General features: G+C 33.7%; 1 protein-coding gene across 1 annotated transcript in view; it reads left to right on the forward strand.

The window, feature by feature from the left end:
- LOC142334470 (uncharacterized) overlaps positions 1–12,709 on the forward strand; it is a 712,180-nt gene that overhangs the window by 518,177 nt on the left and 181,294 nt on the right. Inside the window, exons 88-89 of the mRNA XM_075382526.1 lie at positions 288–458; positions 6,234–6,404. Of these exons, the coding sequence (XP_075238641.1) occupies positions 288–458; positions 6,234–6,404 (342 nt within the window). The remainder of the gene's footprint in view (positions 1–287; positions 459–6,233; positions 6,405–12,709) is intronic.

Here is a 12,709-nt window from a genome sequence, read left to right on the forward strand (position 1 = left end):
TAAAGTTCTATTTTTTCATCTTAAAATCTGCATTGTAGTTAGCCGTTTTGCTGGCTTTTTTGAAGTGATTGACTAGTAACTCTGCAATTTCATTTAGAGTATCTGTAATGTAATTTTCATATTGAAGGCTAGTTATGGGATTATTATTATTAATAATAATATTTATTATCTTTTGAAAAATTACTTTATTACTTTAAGGGTTTAGAAAGTTAAATCTGTATATATATATATATATATATATATATATATAATATGTGTGTATGTGTGTGTTTTTATTTGTTATTTAGTGCTCTGGACTTGAAATGACTTGGGAAATAATTCTGGATAAAGTAGAAAATTCTATGGATAAAGTTAAAAAATGGTGTACTAGTCTGGAGGCCAATGATGTTTTATATTGTTCTGCTGAGTTAAATAAACTTATAATTTTAGATCAAATTGATGATGACACAATGAATCTGGTAAGTGAGATTTGTATTTCCAGTTTATAGATTTTTTTTTTTTTTTTTGACTAAAGTTTTGAAAAATTGCTTATACGTAGTTATGGTTAAGTTTATCGCTAAAAATAAATAAATAAAAGCCATTTAATCTGGAATTTAATAAAGCAAAACTTCCTCCTTTGTCAATTTTGTCTCCTGAAACCACACAGTTGCATCCCAGTATTATATATACAGTGACCTCAGATCTAGTCCGTTTACAAGAAATAATCCGAAAGTAAGTTACACCCCCTTTATGAAACAAACATATATTTATAAAACAATTTTTTTTTTATTGAATAAAAACTACATATTTTTATCTATTTTTTGACATAATCACCAAGTTTTTCTAAATACTTTTCATAACTTGTGTCAAATTTTTCAATTCTACTCAAATACAAATTTTGTCCAATTTGCTTCAACCAATTAAGAACTGCTTGCTTCAGTTCATCATCATTAGCAAACACTCCCATCCCAGGTCTCCCTTGAAAGGACCAAATAGGTGGTAGTCACAAAGTCAGGGGCTGTAAAGCGGATGAGACCACACTTCCCACTTGAATTTTTGCAGTAACTCCCTTATCACATGAGCTGAATGAGGAGTAATGTTGTCATGAAGAAAAATGATCCCATCGCTCAATCTTCGAGGTCTTCAATGTTTAATGGCTTTACATAATGTTTTTCAAGTCTCACAGTAAGATTCGATATTGATTGTTGTTCCTCGGGGCATAAATTCACTGTAAACAACTCCCTCAGAATAAAAAAAAAAATGTCAGCATAACCTACTTTTTTTTGCTGTGGCAAATTTTTGTCTCCATTCATGTGATGCTCATTTAGTCTCAGAAGTGTAATAAAACACCCAGCTATCATCCCATGTGATGATTTGTTTCAAAAACTGTGGACCAGCCCTGGAATAACATTGAAGAAAAGAAAGAGCAGACACAAAACATTGATGTTTGTGGTTGTTGGACAACAGATGTGGCATCCATTGTGGACACATTTTATGGGAACATAGCTTATCATGAATAATTGCAAACACACTACCATAACTGATGTTAAGTTCATTTGCAATCTCTCTAATTTTAATGCACGGATTACTCAAGATCATTTCATTCATGCGTTTCGCGTTACTCGTTGTGTTTCCAGTTGAAGGTCATCCAGCACACAGTTCGTCACTCACATTTGTTCTTCCATTTCTGAACATTTGGCACCATTTTGTAATAATGGGGCATGACAGTGCATTCTCACCTTATACCTCAACAATCTGACAATGAATTTCACAACAATTGTAATTTTTTGCCTACAAAAATTGGACTATTGAGCACAATTCTATGCTGGATGAAACCTCTAGAGGACAACAACACTACAAATGTGTACTGAATGTCGCAGGATTGCGGCTGGGGGAGCGTGAAGACAACAATAGAACCAGTGTATATTAGGGTAGCAATAACTATTATAAAGGTCTGAATTTTTTATAAAGCTCAAAAAACATAATTTTAAAGTTTTATAAAGCTCAAAATCTCAGTGCAGTAAAGAAATGACCACATTGTGTCCTGCATTTAAGAACTAGTTTTTATCTTTTTCCTGTTTGATCTCAAAAAAACTTTATTTAAATCACATACTTTTCTATTGCTTAAAGACCTGGGTATACTTCCATTTAGGCATCTTTCATTTTCCACGTTATCTGTATTTTCTTCATTAGGGGAGGACAGACAAATTCCCTTGTTTATTTGGCCAGTTTGCGATCAAGGAATATAGTAGTTGTCACAAGCAAATTTTGAGGCTTATAAAAGATTTTTTCATACACCACATCAAGCATTTTCAATAAATTACCCCATACATTGCAAGCTTGACTAATTTGAAGGAATTCTTAAAGGCGCTTACAGTTTTGCTTAATACCTCCCGATTTTGGGATCTAACCCCCCAGGTACGATTTTCCAGAGAAAATAAGTACTTATCACGGGGCTGTATCTGTCGACTACGTTGACATACGGAATACAGGTTAGCGTCTGCCTAGAGCGAGACGAATAGCTCAGTAGGTCGGGTATTGGTCTGGTACGCACTACGTGGGTGGTAGTTCTAGCTTTATGTATTTTTAAAAGTTTTTATCACAATATTTTTGTTCTTTGTTGTTGGCGCCAGCTTCTCTGTTGACGTCGTTTGTCAGTTAATACTAAATTGGCAAGTAGTGGGTTTCTGTCGCTCCTGCAACAACAAATTTTTCTATTTGTCCATTCGGGTCGAAAAGGGTCTTCGAGGCCAGTGTTATGCTTCTGGTGACTTTGAACGACACAAATACAGATTGTTCAGGAATCTTGTTTACGAGAAAAATTTTCGGTTTGCAGCTGAACAGTAATGACAGAAGAGGTAGCCTTTAAGCCTCGTAAGAGTATTTCGAGGTTTCCCACCACCGGAAACGGTGGGGAAATAACGAAGCGCCTAAGAACTGGCAGGTTGGCTCTTCAGAATCCGGAAAGGGTTTAAGATTTAAAAAACCCTGAAAAATTTGGAGTCGGAAATTATAAAAATTACGGAGTCGGTGGCTATGGATGAGAAAGAAAGCTCCCACATAACTAAGCCGAGGGCGATAAGATTGTTGGTTAAGTTGCCTAAGAGGATGGGCTCCTTTGACCGGAAGGGATTGGATGGGGAGAACGATGGAGAGGCTGATCCGTTTGCTGATACAGTGAACAAGGTGGCCTGTAAAGTGATCAACATGCTACAGCATGTTGACTGCAGTACCAAAAAAGAATTAAAGTCCGGCCTTGATGAACTAGAGGAGATGATGGAAGACCTGAAAAGTGCGGCCAGACAAACAGGTGAACGTGTGATGGCCATCAATGCGACCACCTAGACTACATCCAACAAGGGAATTGAGGTGAAAAATCTTCTCGATAATGATGATGGTAACGAGGATGAAGTGATGGTAATATGCAATAAGTATTGGCGGGAAGAGCGGTTCAACCGTGTGGCCATATCATCTGACCCAACGGCGGGTGGTGGATCTATTCATATTGCATATTCTATTGGCCGCAGACAAAGAGTGGAGCTGTGAGATCCGTCTTTGGGGCGTTTAAGGTGCTCGGGCAGCTGGAAGCTGAGAACAAGGACAAGCTGAAGGAAGGTCTTGTTGTTGCTGAGTGTTCCAGACCTGTGGTGATTCTTGGGGAGAGAGTAGAGGAATCAGTGTTATAACTGCGGCAAAGAGAGGCATATTAGCCGTGAATGCAAGGAGGCCTGAAATGTCTCAAGTACAGAGATAAGGGGGATAAACTTGGTGGCTGTAAAAAGAGAAATGGCTAGATTCTACCAATTTAATGCAAATAGGAGTAGGTTCGCACATACTGCTGCATGGGACCTGGCGGTAAGAAGCCAAGCGGACTTTGTCCTGCTAAGTGAGCCGAACAAGAAGTTGGCTGAGGAGAAAGGTTGGATTAGGGACGCGGACGTAGATGTTGTGCATGTGGAAGTGTCCCGAGTCTTTCGAGTCGTCAGCTCTTAGGAGGGGCTTCGTCGTTGTGGAGCTCAGGGAGGTCACATTGATAGTTGGCTACATTTCTCCAAATTCGGGTTTGGAGATATACGAAAGATTCATCGATGAAGTTATGGCTGAGGCGGGGAGATGGCCTAGGGTGATAATCGCCGGTGACTTCAACACCAAGTGTGTGTCATGGGGCGGTGTGGTCACCGATCGAAGGGGCCAAATCCTTGAGGAGGCTGCAAGCGGCGCTGGACTTTCCTCTCTGGTTGATGGTTTATGTCCTACATTTGAGAGAGGCAAGTCGGCATCGTTCATCAATGTCACTTTCACAAGTGAGAGGGCGTGCCAAAGAGTCAGCGATTGGTGTGTGTTGGACGAGGAGAACCTTAGTGACCATAAAATCATCTCATTCGTCTATAAAGCTGCTGGTAATGTGGCTAGCGGCACTCCCGGAATACGGAAAGTAAGCGAGTGTGCGATGGAGGTTTTCCGTCGTATTATAGCTGACAGGCTAAGGCACGCGTTAATGCCTGATGAGGTGACCTCCATTGTGCAGGAGGCGCTTGACGAGCTTTGACCGAAATGCGCTGCCAGCAATAGGAGTACTTACTGGTTGTTCGAGGAAGTAGGGGAGCTTAAAAAAGAATGCCTCAGAGCAAGACGGAGACTGCAGAGGCTACTCAGAAGCAACGATAGAATGAGCATCCTTCACGCTAGGGAGATGCTAGGCGGGCTTACAGAGCAGGAATCAGTCGCGCTAAGGACAAGGAGTGGACTGACCTGCTCAATGAGGTGGATGCGGACGTGTGGGAGAGCGGTTACAAGATAGTAATAAAGAAGTACGGAGGGCTGTCAGTTATATATGAGGTGGTGTATGGTGTCCCACAGGGGTCGGTACTCGGTCCTTTGTTCTGGAATATTGCTTATGATTGTGTGCTGAGGATCGAGTAGCCGGAAGGGATCATTGCAGTCTGTTTTACTGATGATCTGGCACTGGTTGTTGTCGGCAAAACAGAGCTGGAAGTCGTGGAGAATAGGGCACTACGGAGATCTGTATGGTGAGCGACTGGCTCGCTACGAGGAGACTGAAGCTCGCAGAGTGGAAGAAGGAGGTGCTGGTCATGGCCGGGAAATGTAAACTTGACCCCATCACCTTACGTACCGGTACGACCGAAGTCCTGACCTCATGTAAGGTAAAATACCTTAGAGTGTGGCTAGACCACTGAAGGTCGTTCCAGGAGTATGTCCGAGAAGCAGTAAGCAAAGCTAGGAGAACAGCTGATGCCCTAGCCAAGCTTATGCAGAATCCGGGTGGCCCATCCACCGGAAGAAGGAGACTTCTTGCTTCAGTAGCAAGGTCAGTCTGCCTGTACAGGGTACTGGTTTGGGCTAGGGCTCTTAGTATTAGGCGGACCAGGGAACTCCTGTACGGCTTGCAGCGGGTGCTGGCTTTGCGGATCGCATGTGCCTATAGGACGGTTTCCAGCGAGACCGTGTTTGTCATCGTCGATGATAAACGATGAGGGCGATGAAACAACGGGGTGCTTTGCCAAATGTCGCTCGCAATTGGCTTATCGGACAGTAGCAAGAGAGATGGCAGGTGTCGCAGACAGGTGGATAGATGAGATTCCTCATCCCAGACATCAAGACCTGGATAGGGAAGAAGTCCAGAAACCTGTCGTACGAACTCACTCAGTTTCTGAGTGGCCACAGTCGTTTTGGTGCTTACCTGCATAGAATTGGAAAAAGAGCTTCCCCCATATGTAGGTATTGTGCAGTCGTCGACTCCCTGGAACACGTGGTGTTCTGGTGTGGGTGCTGGTATGATGTACTGCGACTAGTAGTCGAGGAGTTTGGGAGTTGGTGGCTGAAAGCGTGTTTACCATGATGCTAGACTCGGAAGCTGAGTGGAAAGCCGTAGCTGCCATGGTGGAGGTCAATGTTCGTGATAGGAAGGCAGACGAGGATCAGTAGAGGTTGTCTGTTACCTGTTCATCCCCCTGCATGTTTGCTCATGTTTGTTACAGAGGGGGTGACCTTTTGCAGGGTGGGGACTGACTTAAACTTAAAAACATGCCTTATTTTATCTTACTTTTAAGTAAATCTAAAAAGTATTTTTTTGTGAATTGATAAACCATTTCAAAAACAATGAAAGATCATCAAATGAATAATCAACAGATTTATTTGAGAATAAGTATAATTTGTGATGTAATTTGAGAAAAGTGTAAATTTATCTCAACTAATTATGTGTAATTTTTACATGTTTTTTTTTTTCATTTTAGCTATTGGAAACAAAACAATCAGTGGAAGAACTTGTAAACAAGATTAAAGAAACGTACATAAAAGCCAAAGCGTGGTGTTCTTCTCTAAATGCTGATGATAATCTTAAATGCTTCAACAAATTACAAAATCTATCTCTAAGTAATAAAATAAATGATGATGTAGTTGCTAATGTAAGTTCAAATGCTTTTGCGATGGTAGATATATATATTTATAATTTTTTGATATTCAAATGATTCAGTAACATTTTGACCACTATACTAATAAAATTTAATATTACATGAAATATAAACCACCAAAACACAGTAATTAGATAAGTTAAACTTACCTTACTAATCGCACTAACCTGCATCATCAGTTGCTATTGAATTCTATATTTATTACATTAAAACTTGTTTTTTTGAAAATGATTTCTCCAGAGATAAATGTTCATTAAATCATAACCCTAGAATGTGATCTGGTGATTCTCATCATTTTATATTTTTTATATTTATGAATATTTCTTGATTATATTCATTTTTTTTATCATTATCATAAATCTCCAAAATCTCTTAGTTGTTTTTGCAACCTATAATACTATGTTTTCATTCTAAAAGATGGTCAGCTCTTTTCTGTTTTTGTATGCTGTATAAAATTCAGTAGATTATTTTTTAAATGATCGATTGTTTTTACCGATATAAATATTATTATTATATTTATTGCATTTAATTTAGTATATTCCTCCCAATTCTTTTTATTGTTATTTTTTAAATATTTTATAATGTGATTATTGGTTTATATGGATTTTTGTATTAATTTTATAATACACGTTAATAAGTTTTTCTTTGTGTAATTGTATTTGGTATAATTGTCTTTGTTTTTATTTTGCATAAAAATTTTTTTTTTAATTTCACCATTGAAACCATTAAATACTGTTATTTATTTTATAATGTATATTCCATTTTTGAGTTTATTTTTATTAATTTTTTGTGATCATGGGTGGTTAGAATTTTAATTTATTGTAATATTATTTGTTGTGGGTTTTCTATAAACTGATGTTTCTATTATATCATTTATGTTTATTTTGATAAAAAATATTTTTTTCTGTTGTGTTATATTTCATATGTAAATTTTTATTTCTCATTATCATTGTTAAGCTTATTTAAAGTGATGAAATGTTTGTTATTTATATTTGGGTATGATTAAAATATCATCTACATATCTTATCAGAATAATATTTGGTGTGTTTTTAAAATGCTATAAACTCTCTTATTTTCAAAATCTTTTATAAATATCTCAGACAGTATGGCAAATATAGGTGTCCCATTCATTAGCCTTTTGTGTGTAAATAACAATAATTCCCATATTCAAAGTATGAAGGCAGTATATATTCAAAGTATGAAGGAAGTATACAAAGTATGAAGTATATTTCTTATAATAGTAGTGATTAATGCATTGGTGTACTCTGAAGGTTCATTAATAATTTTTTATTATTTCTATTGTCTTGTCAATTAGTATATTAGGATACATGTTAGAGATATCGTAATTTACCATTTTTTTGTTGTAATTAACTTTAATACAATATAATATATTTATTTCTTCGTAACCATTTTTTACATTATTTTATGGGTTAGATCTATTATTTTAGCAATGAAATATGTAGGTGCTATTAAAAAATTTTTTAAAAGTCTTACAGGATTATTTATTTTATGTCATTTTAAAAGTCCAATGAGATTTGGGGGGGTGGTTGTATGTACGGATATAATCTTGAAGGGTAATTTAATTTATCATAATTAAATATCCTGTGAAAACTGATTATTGGGAATTAAAAAAAAAGGTAATTTAAACTTATCTAATTACTGGGTTTTGGTGGCTTATATTTCATATAATATTAACTATATATATAAGTTTATGTACAGGTGTCTGGGCTTAAGGCATCTATAAGTAACAGCTTATATTAAGAGATAATATAGTTAATGTAGTTTAATAATTCTTTCTTTTAATAAACACAGCAACTCACTAAGTTTTAATATAATACCTCGACAGATGGACAGACAGACAGACTTATTCTCTGTTTTAAATCATCCAAATTTCAAACTTTTGTTAGTTCACGCAACTTGTAATAAATCCCCAAGCAAAAAAGTGCAAAGGAGTGATATCTGAAGATCTAGGTGGCCGTGCAATTGAACCTCCTTGTCTGATCCAATATCCGGGCAAGTGTTGTTCAAGAACATTGTAACATCTCAATGAAAGTACGGTGGAGCATCATCTTGTTGGAAACTGAAGCCTGCAGGAATCTGAGGAACAGAAAGGTTCTCAAGTATGTTGTGGTACATGTGTCCTGTCACAGTGGCTCCATGAAAAAAAACGAACTGATGATGCCATTTTTGTTTAGTCCTAACCATACATTGACTTTCAGTGTGTCCCTTTCATTTTCAATTACTGTATGGAGGTTTTCAGTCCTCCAAATTCAGCAATTATATCTGTTAACTTTCCCACACATATGAAAAGTTGCCTCATTACTAAATAACAGTGTATCAAGATAATTAGGATTTTTTTTGACAGGGTACATTACTTTTGCAGCAACTGATGTAGTAGACAACAATCATTTGGTTTAATAATGTGATGAAGGAATTGTAACTTGAATGCTTGCAAGCAGAGTCGCTTATGAAAAATGTTGTGAAAAGAAGAATTGGCAGTGAATGCATCACTTCTCGTCACTAACTGAAACTTTTGGATGATTTCCAGTTTGTGAAACCAAGCTTCCAATCTCTTAAAGTCGTATCCCGTTGATGAACAGACTTGGATGTAGAAGGATCGATATTCCATTCAGTTAATACATGCCGTTTAACACATGTAACTCTGCTAAACTCTGCTAACCAAAACGTACATTGAACCTTTTATTGTGGGATCCACATCTCGACTGACTACATTTGAATTGCTAGTTGACTTGCCTGTGCATGCATATTCTACTGACCATTACAGTATACAAAAGAAATCTTGAAGATATTTCCTGTTGATTGAGTCTACATTTAAGAGATTACAAAAACTGGTTTCAAGGATTTTTCCTCTTCATCAGTTGATCAAAAATAAAATTATTGTGTATATATATATATATATATATATATATATATATATATAAAATATGCAGTCAATATTAAAAATTTACTATAAATGTCTATGGCCAGCCACTACATACTGTACCGTACTAATATTTTATAAATTTTACTTAATATTTACAAAAGTGCTGCTATCTCTAGCAGCTTTGAAAAGAAAATCATTATCAAACTGCGCCTGCAGATTAATCAAGCTGAATTTTTGTCAACATTTGTATTTGTAATATTTTTCTAAAATGTCCAGTTTTCTATCATTATCATTATTTTTTGTAATTTCAGTTACTTTTAATTTGTTTCTAAATTGGTAATGGAATGTTTGTTAACTATCAAATGGTCGGCAACATTACAAAATCTTAATGTATTGTTTTTATAATGTCTAAAATGTTCCTCAAATCTTGTCCTAAATGATCTATTAGTTTTTCCAGTATAGATTTTATTACAATCATTACATGTAATTTTATAAATACTAAATAAATTATTAGAATCATTCTTATCATTATAGAATTTTAAATTCTTATTATATGGTTGTTTGGCCTATATTCTAGTTTACATTTTTTATTATAAACATTAATCAAATTTTCAATGACATTATTAGTATAGAGTGTTTTGTACAGATGTTGTCACTGCCATGTTTATTATTTATAGGTTTCAATGTTGTATTTTTAGATTTTAATCTCTGTTTTCTATAGATATTATCAATTAACGATGTGCTACATCCATTTTTTACTGCAATACTTTTTATGATATTTATTTCTAAATCTAATTTTTCCTTGTTGTTCTGTGTGTAATGTATTGTTCTATTCAACATGTTTGTAAATATATTAATTTTGTGTGACGAAGGATGATTTGATCTTCTGTTAAGTTGTTTTACTTGCTGTTGGCTTTCTATATGCAGACGTTATAATTTTTTCATTTTTATTAATTTCCATGTCAACATCTAAAAAACTTATTTTTCTGCACTTATCTGTTTCAAATGTAAATTTTAAATTATCATGATGTGTATGAGTTTTTTCAAAATTGTAAAATGTTCATAATTTATTAACAGGCTCAGAGACTCATCAACATATCAAACCCATAATTAAAATTTGTGTATATGAATTATACCATAACTATTTTACTTTTGGATTCCTGTTAATAAGTTTTGAACATAATAGCTGATAAAGGAAATCCCATCGGTAAACTCTTGTATGTAATATACATTATTAAATTCTAAATAATTCTGTTGACTTATGTTCCTAATGGCGGTAATAATATTATTGATAAATATTGGGTCCTCATTGTTATCTATTTCAGTTTAGTATTCTTATAGATCAAACTATTTGTATAATAAAAAATAAAGGTAAGGTATAATTTAAAGTAAGGTACATGTTGATTATGTCATAACTTATCATTCTAGTGTTTTCATTTATTGTTAAATTTTTTAATTTGTTAACAAAGTCATACCCATTTTTTACATTAGACTTGTTCAGTAAAACAATTTTAGATCTGAATATTTTATCAGTTACTTTGGTAATGAAATAACAAAGTCCTGATTTAAAGTTAATTAACAAACGCATTGGGTTACCTTGTTTTTGTATTTTATAATTATACAATCTAGTGTAATACCTCATGTTGTCATAATTATGATAACTTTTTACGATATTTAAAGATTTTGCGGTATTATTGGTAATAACATTTGTAAAATTAGAAACATATATATATATATATATATATAAATAAGAAACCACGTTTTAATAAGAAAGCAATTTATAATTTAAAGTTAAAAGAAAATAAATGTATTTTACTAAAATCAGATAAAACAAATACACATCAGATAAAACCAATACACCAGTTATTATGTTCATTGATGAATATAATAATTTAATGAAAAAATATATAATTGATAATAATATTTGACAAATGAAAGACTCAACTAACAAATTTTCAAAGATTACAAAAATTTTAATCACAAATTATAAGGCAATTTTTAATTCATCCATCCACTTAAACCATTTTCCCCAAAACTTACTTGTCTTCTTATAACATTTTGGACATTATAAAAACAATAAGTTAGGATTTTCCAATGTTGCCGACCATTTAATAGTTAACAAACATTACATTACCAATTTAGAAAAAATAAAAAATGATTGAAATTACAAAAGAAAATGATAATAATGATAAAAAACTTGACATTTTAGAAAAATATTACATATACAAAAATTCAGCTTGATTAATCTGCAGGCAGAGTTTGATAATGATTTTCTTATCAAAGCTACTATAGATAGCAGCACTTTTGTAAATATTAAGTAAAATTTATAAAAAGTACAGTACTGTATGACTTGGCTGGCCACAGACATGCATAGTAAATTTTAATAGTTAATTTTAACATTGACTGCATATTTTATAATACATGTGCAATTCTTTATTTTTACTTATAATTACTGGCACAATCTAATCAATCCTATTTCACCTAGCTGTTCAGAAATTCTGATTTTGATCATCCTTTATTCTTACTTTAATTTATCATATTCTAATTTTAGTGTAGAGTTTCCTATTATCAGTTTCCTTCTGTTCAACATATTGTCCCCACCATGCTAAAGTAACGAATGTGAAAACTCAGCTTTTCAGGAGAGCTAAGCAAAAATTTTCAATATTAAATTTTAAATAGGAATGCATATTCGTAAAAGTGAAAAGGTTTAAACGTAGTCTTCTTAAAAGAGATATGCAATGGATAATTTACCACAAGATACAGAACATTCAGATTAGTAGTAAACTGACAAATCTGAGAAATGTGATTACTAACACACATTTGTCACTTAACGATGATGGTGACGATATTATCAGTTAGTTTTCTCTAATGCATATTCTATATATTTTGGTTATCTATTAGCTCATTCTTTATTTTCTGTACTGGTTTTGTCTACACTTATGATATTTATGCATTTAAATTTAATTTCCCCAAAATTATTTGATTTTTTTATCTTCATTGTAAGTATTATCATTCTGTATCAAACTAATTCTTGTTCAGCCAGAATTCTATCGTTATTTTTTGCTGTCTATTTTATTTTTTAAAAAGCCAATACGTTTTCTTTCCACTGCCATCTTTTGAAGTTTACACTATCAATGTTCATACATCAATAATAACATATCTTTCATTATCCAGTTTTCTGTTACAGTCTGCCATTATTGTGTACTGATTCTCTTCTGTGTTTTTTTTAAAATTCATTCTTTAGATTTCTACATTACCAGCTTTTTTTGTGATGTCCGGCCTATTCCAAATGTGAGTTTATACTTTGCCTTTTGATGGTTACCTTTTAATACGACTGTCTCCCTTTTTTTATTCCCAATTTCTTGAACTTTAATCTACATTACATCATAATTAAATTATTATCAGTATTCATCTT

This window comes from Lycorma delicatula, chromosome 1 (assembly GCF_047948215.1).
Source record: "Lycorma delicatula isolate Av1 chromosome 1, ASM4794821v1, whole genome shotgun sequence".
Classification (NCBI taxonomy): domain Eukaryota; kingdom Metazoa; phylum Arthropoda; class Insecta; order Hemiptera; family Fulgoridae; genus Lycorma; species Lycorma delicatula.